The following is an 8303-nucleotide window of genomic DNA, read 5'->3' on the forward strand; positions in this document are numbered from 1 at the left end:
CTTAATTTGAGGTACCCAAAAGAAATTGGTTCAAAAAGCTCAATCTCCTGTTGAATACCTTTAATCCAAGACTTTTATGAATCCTTTTGGAGCCAACTATTCTGTTCTGCAATATTCACTATCATTTCAACTTAATAAAAACAAAGAAATTAAACAATTCTTGCACAAATACATTTAATTAGTCTCCTAATTAGAAGCACGTGAGAAGTCAGCTATCTTAAAGAAATTTCAGTTCTTTCAAAATTTCTGCTATTTGTTAAGAAAATCATTGCTTTCTTTGGTCATTATACTGAGAAGAGACTGATAAACAAGACAAACATTGCTTAAAATTATATTAAGAACTGACTGATACTCATTAGTGTTTGAATTCTTCTAGCATCATCAGAAAATGAGAAATCCTAATTAATTCTAAGACTTTGGGTAAAATACTTCTTGTATTCAGACAAATACTAATCAAATCATAGTAAATTATGTTTTGCTTTATATTCAAATGATTGAAACACATAGGAATGGTTGTCTTCAAGTATATATTGTTTAGAAAGAGCTTTCTGTCCATGGCCACTTTTGTAGGGTTTATTTCTTACAGTGGTGGACACTACATTCTTGGGTGCTTAAGGGGTAGCAAGATAATGGCTTGATACCTTATAGCTCAATACAATAACATTCTGGAGATCTGGAGAAGAAATGTCTCACTAGCAGCTTATTATTTTAACTTCCTGAATCACAATGGATTCCAGCAAGATTTCCATGACCAGAGAGTCTAGTTATATTTTTTAATAATTACTGCCTTTATTCTGATTACTTAGAGGCATCAGGCACCAGCACATAAATATACATTGAATTAGGCCAAACACAGATAGCATTAAAAGGACTTTACCTTTAATGCCTCCAAAAAAAGATTGATTCAAACTATATGAGCAGCAAATGTAATGTCTTAAAATGAAAACCTAAGAGGCACTTCCATGTAATTTATAATTATTAAAATTAAAATATGCTTCTAGAATCACATTGTGCATTTGGACAGCTCATTGCCATAAACAACGAGGCAGAGGTCACACAGATGAAAGCAAACATCTCCTGCAGTCAACAGCTTGCAGTAAAAAAATGTTTAGTAGGAAAACTCATGAGAAACTGAAACAGATCTTAAGCTTCTTCATTTTAACACACAAGACCAGTATTCACACACAGACTACTTTCAAATGCTAAAAAGACTTCCAATAGTCATTATAATCAAACACACAAAATGACTGAAGTGTAAAAGGGTTTTCTTTAAAAATGTATCCCCATGTGCCTTACAATAAGAGCAGAAGTTCATTTCAAAATGAAAAGAAAATCTTAGTCAACTGTAATAACATGGAAATAAAGTTTTCCAGCATCTGTTATGACTTGTATTACAATTAACAGATTCCCAAATGTATTTGTACTGATGAACAAGTTAAAAAAATACTATGTCTTCTTGTAAAATCATATTTTTAGTGCTTTAGTCCTCCAATTACAATGTATAATCCAGTATATACAGTTCCTATACATTCAAAATATGTTTTCCATCTGTCCTTTCAAATTTGTTCCACTCTTGTCTGTTAGAATGACAATTCTTTTTATTCAAATTGTACAGTGCAGTACCACACCTAAGAAAGTGCTCACCACTTCAGAACTGGAAATATCCAGCAGGATTCACCCAACAATGATCAAAATTACTGTCCTCCAAGCAATTAGGAAACTCTATATTCAGCCTCAAATCAGGGTTACAAAAGAAGGTTGAACAAGAAACCAAACAATAATTTGTTTTGTCTTTTTCTCAGTTCATCTGGCAAATTATTACATCCTTGCTAAGAATCTGCTTCCCAGGGACACGCATTCATGTTGGTAAAATTTCAAAAAACTGACCAAGATACAGGATAACTAAAATCTATGTTGACACTATCTCTAGATTTGCAGATTACTAAGCAGATATATAACTCATAGATAACATAAGATAAAAGGACGAATTATTGCAAAGGACATAAAAGATAACAGGGTTCTGTTAAGGATAAGAATCAATTCATAAGATTAAATACTTACCCTAACCCATTTTAGATTCCAGAAGTAATTAACACATTAAATATCGTCTCTGGATGCACTATGTCTAAACAGCAGTTTAGAGTGACAGTTACACACACCAAAGAAATTTTATCCTCAGCGAACATGCCTCTAACTTCCACCAAGTCAGCACAGTGTGCTAGATGGCAAATTCTGTGCCACTGAGCAAAAAAATTCTGTTTATCAGTTTGATATTATCTCAGAATTCTATAACAACAGAGGTTATTAAAGCACGCTAAAGAATACAGGCACTTTCTAATAAATGTTCTTTATTATAATCTTTTATTGCTTGGAATTAGTCCCTCAAACTTTACCGTACATCCTTCTCACCTCCTAGATTTTGTCACATCTACTTTGGATCTGCTTTGTCCAACTATTTCTTTTGTGACAAGGTATAAGGAAATTAAATAAGAGAGTCTGATCCTACAAAATCAGATCCATGAAAAATAATGCTGACAGCTTGCATCCATTTTTGCAGCATGCAGATCTAAAAACATAAACCCTTTTCAATCACGCAAGCATTAAAAAAAGCCAAGATTGTGAATCCAAATATAGGTAAAAAGTACTACAGAACTATAGAGAAAGTTACTAAGAAATTAAAGCACATTCATCAAGGCCTCCAACAATAAAGCTGTAACAGCTTCTTTTTGAGAAAATGGGGGCAAAATAAGCAATAGCTTGCATCCCTTACAGAAGCCTAGCTATTTTAATACAATTTTTGTTACATTTCTCTTCTGCCTGACAACAGAAAAAAAAATTGCTATGTGCTGAAAAGGCACATTAGATCACCTGAGAAAGGAAACTTCTTTATTACTTTATTAAAAACTTTTCACCTTTAGTGAACTAGATTTTCAACTGCACATGCATGCAATGCCTTTCAGCTGACTTCACAACTATTTTTGCATTGGAAAGGTGTTCCATTAGAATGCGGGAAAGTTTGCCTGACAGAGATTTAGCCTTTAAAAAAACCTCTCTGCTAGGCATGTACAAAAACATTTCTTAAGAAATTAAACTCTTGTATGCTTGGGCTCACCCATACTAGTACTAGATAGTTAGTCTATGAGAGAGCAAGATGGATATCATAAAGGGCTCAAGGTGGAGATGAGAGAGGACAGCTGATGGAAAGGGCTTGCTGTGGGCTCCAGGCATCACCGTTATTCTGCTTTTATGCAAAGCAGAAGCGCGGGATGCGGGAGGAATGCACAAGCCCGCAGCGTGCCTTTATCTAAGGCCTTCCTAGAAGATAAATTAGCAACCTCCGCGCTGCTGCGGCTCATCCCCACGAAGCATCGCCCCCCCAGAGGTGAAGCACGGCTGCAGGTCGCAGAGGACCCCGCACCCTGTCCGGCGGGGGACTGGGAGGGTGGCGGGGCTCCGCGCCCCTCCGTATGGGCAGCCCCAAGGGGGCTCGGGGAGATCTCGCACCCCCGGAGCTCCCACCGTCAAGGGGTTCTGGCTATGGATACACACACACACACACACACACACACACACACACACACAGAGGCAGATGTGCGCCGGCTGCCCGGCCCGCGCCACGGCACCCCGGGAGGGGCCGGGGCCGGCCCCGCACCTACCCTTTGAGCGCGTCGTGCCCGCCGCCGTGCCCTCGCCTCTTGGCCCGGCTGGACCGGCTCTCCTTGGCGCTCACCCCCTCGGTGTGCCCGGCGGCGGCGGCACCAGTCTGGGACGCCCACAGCACGGCAACTCCCAGGGCGATCCCCAGCAGCCGCCCCCGCCACATCGCGTCCCCCGAGCCCCCGGGCTGCGAGCGGCCGCTGCCTCCTCTCCGCCGCCGAAGACTGCCGGTCCCCGCCGCCCTGTCTCCGACCGGCCTCTCCAATGCGAGCTGCGGGAGGAGAAATGAGGAGGAAGGGGAGTTAGGGACGGAGGAAAAGCGGCCGCGGCCACCCCGCGCCCCCCGCCGCCTGCCCCCGCGCCCCGGCGCCGTCGGCCCCCGGCCAGCCCGCCGCCATCGCGCCCGCCAGAGGCGGCGGCCGGGGGGGACGACGAGGGGCTGCCCGGGGCCGCGCGGGCTCTGCCTCCCCTTCAGCAGCATCCGCGGGGGCTCCCGCACCCGCCGCGGACAGACCGCGGCCGCCGCCACCGCTCCCGAAGCCGCTCCGGGGCTGGAGGCGTCTCCCGGGCACGAACCCTCCCGGCTCCCGAGCCGGGCACCGCTAGAGCCGCAGCGGCCGGAGCGCCGCGGGCAGGAGCCCCGCGCCCAGCCCGCCCGCCCCGGGAGAAGCCGCTGCGAGGGGCGCGCACCCGCTGGAGCCGCCGCCGCCGCCGGCTGCCGTTCCCGCTGCTGTTCCAGCTGCGGCCGCTGCACCCGCCGCTAATCCAGCTGCGGTTCCAGCTGCCCCCTCCCTCCTCCTCCTCCTTTTTCCCCTCCTCTCCCCCCCTCCCTCCTCTTCAAGTATCGCCCGCCCAACTCTTTCTCGCGAGAGAGAGGGGAATAAAAATGTTCCCCCCACCCCCGAGCCGCCAAGCCGGGGGCTCCCGGCGGTGCCCGGCCGCCTCCTGGCCAGCCGCGCCGCGGGTCACCTGCGGCCGGCCCGGGGCTGGCGGGATGCTCGGCCCCGAGAGGCTCCCCGGGAGCCGCGGGAAGCCTGCGGTGCTGCCCGGGAGGACGCGGCGCTGCCGCTCCCTCCGCTCCGGAGGCAGCGGCGGCCGGGCAGCGCTGCCAGCTCGGGTTACCCCGCGGGTCCCCGGCTCACGCGGCAGAGGCATCAGCGCCTGGGGCAGCCTTAATGCTGAGCCAAGTGTGTCAGACGGGAGTGGGGGGAACCGAAGGTAATGCACGCCTCTGCCTCCATCTAAATGCCTATAGATATGTGTATGTAGAGGTATCTGCTTCCTCGAGGTGCAGCATTTTGCATCTATAGCTTACGAAAAATAACATAAAGGTATCTGTTTCCCTTATAAGGAAAAATAGCATCGATGGTGGCTCTACCGGAGAGGCTGCTGCAGAATGAATAATGCGCTTTCTAGCAAATAACATGGCACAGACACCAAGGCACCAAACTCTTCTGTACCTACTCCTAAATCTCCACAGCCAGTTCCAGAACAAATGCCTGCCTCATCCTTCTCAAGGAAAGAAAGCCCTGCAGTTTTTATTTATGATTTAAATAAAAAATAGCAAACCACTACCAACACCTGAAAGGTAGAAAGGCTTTATATTGAAATAATTGAGCAAGGTACACAACACAACACAGTTAACACAACACAGTTAACAGAGTACAAGCCCACAAGCCCAGATTCTATAAATCAAACACAAGTAACTCTGTCCCAGGATTATCCCATTTCAACACAGACAGGAAACACAAAAACAAAACAAACAAACAAAAAAATAGACTGAAAGTAAATTATATTTATGCAGTCTGCTGCTGCTCACATATAAATACTTTGGCAGAAATGTTGGATTTCCTAATTTTCAGGTATTTTTCCTTTTTGTTAGTTTCAGGTAGGTACTGATATGGTTCTGTATTATTGCATTGATGTTGCAAATGCTCAGCTGCACAATTTCATAGGCCAGCAGCTGACCAGGCACAGCAGCTGCCAAACCACCCTGCCCAAAGATAAATGCATGGTGTATTCTGCCACTGAAACAGTATCAGAAAAAAAGGAAGTAGCGTGTGAGATTTCCTAGTACCAATCTGTTTACAGCTGAATTGTAATGGTGACACAAGATATGACAGATGCTAGTTGAAATATACAGTTTGAGCCAGTTGACAGTAGTTTATATAGTACATATATAAATATGCATTGTCTTTCTAATCATACATAGAACTATTTAAACTATATACTAATCACAATAGCAGCTTGCTAATCATTTTTGCTGATTTTTATCATCAAGTGCTAGATTCTGCAAATTACAAAACAGTCGTTTGATATTGACCATTTCAATGTCACTGTTTAACAGTGTAGTGTTAAGACTTTCAGATAGAAAGTATAAGGTAAAATGTTGATGTGAAATACCATGAGATACTGGCCCAAGAAAGAAGTAATGGGGTACAGAGTGTGCCACCTCAGTGTGTCTGAATGAGGCTCAAGACAGTAGCAGCCCACACTTTACACCACTATTTTGTAACTTGTACAAAATGAACTAATTAACTTCAATTCTGCAAGCAAAGTATTACTGATTTGCAGTTTGCACCACAGAAGTAGAAGTTAGGGGTTCTGATTCATGAGAAATGTTGATTTTTCTGTTACAATCTAGTTGCATAAATAGGAATTTGATTTTTCATAGTTTTTGTTTGTCTGACACGTAAGCATACAAAGATTAAGATTTTTTTATGGCTATGCTGGTTGAAGAGACAAAATAGCATTGCCTAAAGGATTTTGTATTTCTTTTGTAGTGTCAAATTAAAATTTGCTCAAAACCAAAAAGAGATGAGGATAAAGGGGTAGTAATTATCCCTTGTATTAAGAAATTCAGGACAAGAATTACATTGATATACAGTTCCTTCACTATCATCTATGCATACAGCAAAATCTAAGCATTTACTTATTTTATAGAGAAGAACCTGCAAAAATGTCCCTAGATATTTACTAATGCTGTTCATTATGTGAAAATAGAATTTACCAGTAAACAAAAGTGAGTTATGAAAGGAATTCTTGGTTGCTATTTACTCCAACATTCTTTTGGTTTCAACATTTTCTGTTTCAACCACTTTAATTTTGTGGATGAGCTACTAGAAAAATATCTAGTCTGTGTCACAGGCTAATGGGGCAACTCTCTCATATCTTCTAGCACATTTTATGATGTATTTTTTGGTATCTTGCATGGTTGCAGAAATGTGGATTACACTATATGAAGTAATGCTACATGATATGTGGGCTGGAAGTTCATTAATCTAGTGAAACATGCAGCACATCATCAACTTCTAGTGTGTCATTTTAAAGAATATGCTTATACATTAGAAGTATTTACATTGTTGACAACTTTAAAATGGAGCACACCTGGGTTCTCAAACCACTACAAAAATACACTGTCACAAGCCAAAGACTTAAAACAACAACTGCTCTCTGCTGCTGAACAGAGCAGACCCTACTAATAAGGGTCATCCACACTCTTTCCCACAGCCACTTGAGTTTCTGCAAACATTTGGACTCTGAAGAACATCTAGACAAACAGATTTCTATATGGCCTCCAAAACACTTGTCAGCCACTTGAAGCTTCACTTAAGGAGAAAAAAACCAAGGCAACTAAGAAGCAATTCTGATGATCCCGTTGATCACCATTTCCTGTGACCAACAGAAAGATAAACTCTCAGATTAACCAAGTAACCAAGATCCACAAACTCAGTGATATTTGAGTTCCTTGGTCAAACCATGGAATCAAACACAAAAATAAAAGATACCAAGAACAAGACATATAACATCATTGCTACAAACACAGCAGAATTTTCCATAACATTTAAGCAACTCTTTTTCCACTGAATGCTCATCCTTCCAGGTGTATTTTGAAAGATGTAGATGGCATGGATTGTGGTGGCAGGGCCCACAATAGGCAGGATAATTACATGTAGGTTGATTATAAGTAGGAATGATAGAAAAGGCAAAACCCACACTTTACAGCTGCTATCACCTGGGAAACAGTGACCCCAAATATTTACATAACTTTATACACACTTTAAATCAAGTCCCGTATATTTTTCTAGTAAGACATCCTCCTTGCTAACCATGCCTTAGTGTACCTGCCTGTGCTTATCACCATCATGTACATGAATCCTTTTACACAGTGCCCAAATCATTCACATGTAACTGATCCTCAGAGACATACTTGTCCTGCTGTTAGGTGTACATAAAAACCACTGAACTGAAATTGTCAGTGCTGGTGATCTTCATGCTCAGCAGCAGAGATGCAAAGTACTGGTCTTGCTCCTTGCTGGTCTTTGGCTGGCCAGTTCTCTTCATTTCACTCCTTCCTCTCCTCCTGAAGGATGGTTAGCAGAATAGTCATCTTTCAGGCAAACTGTTTTGAACTGTTGCAAATTACAAAATCTTATCACTAGAAGTACGATGATAAGTTGGGAGCTCATTTCAAAAAGTTTTTCTTTATTTCAATTTGTATGAACTTTTGCAATAATTGCATTTTTTTTATCTGTAAATTTACTCTAACCCAAGTGAGCAAAAAAAGTACGTCCATCTTACATATTTCTTTATTAAGAGGGCCTTTATTTTGCCAATGAAAACAAATAGTGTGGGAAAGTTTTAGT

General features: G+C 42.9%; 1 protein-coding gene across 2 annotated transcripts in view; it reads right to left on the bottom strand.

The window, feature by feature from the left end:
• FBN1 (fibrillin 1) overlaps positions 1–4401 on the bottom strand; it is a 145772-nt gene extending 141371 nt beyond the window's left edge. Inside the window, exons 1-2 of one of the 2 annotated variants that reach the window (XM_041418594.1) lie at positions 4348–4401; positions 3657–3928 (exon numbers count right to left, since the gene is read on the bottom strand). In XM_041418594.1, the coding sequence (XP_041274528.1) occupies positions 3657–3823 (167 nt within the window). In that variant the 5' untranslated portion in view covers positions 3824–3928; positions 4348–4401. Of the gene's footprint in view, positions 1–3656; positions 4141–4347 lie in introns of those variants that run through there. The other variant, XM_041418593.1, reaches the window with a different exon arrangement.
• Positions 4402–8303: the final 3902 nt, after the last annotated feature.

This window comes from Onychostruthus taczanowskii, unplaced genomic scaffold (genome assembly GCF_017590055.1).
Source record: "Onychostruthus taczanowskii isolate IOZ18803 unplaced genomic scaffold, ASM1759005v1 scaffold6, whole genome shotgun sequence".
Lineage (NCBI taxonomy): Eukaryota > Metazoa > Chordata > Aves > Passeriformes > Passeridae > Onychostruthus > Onychostruthus taczanowskii.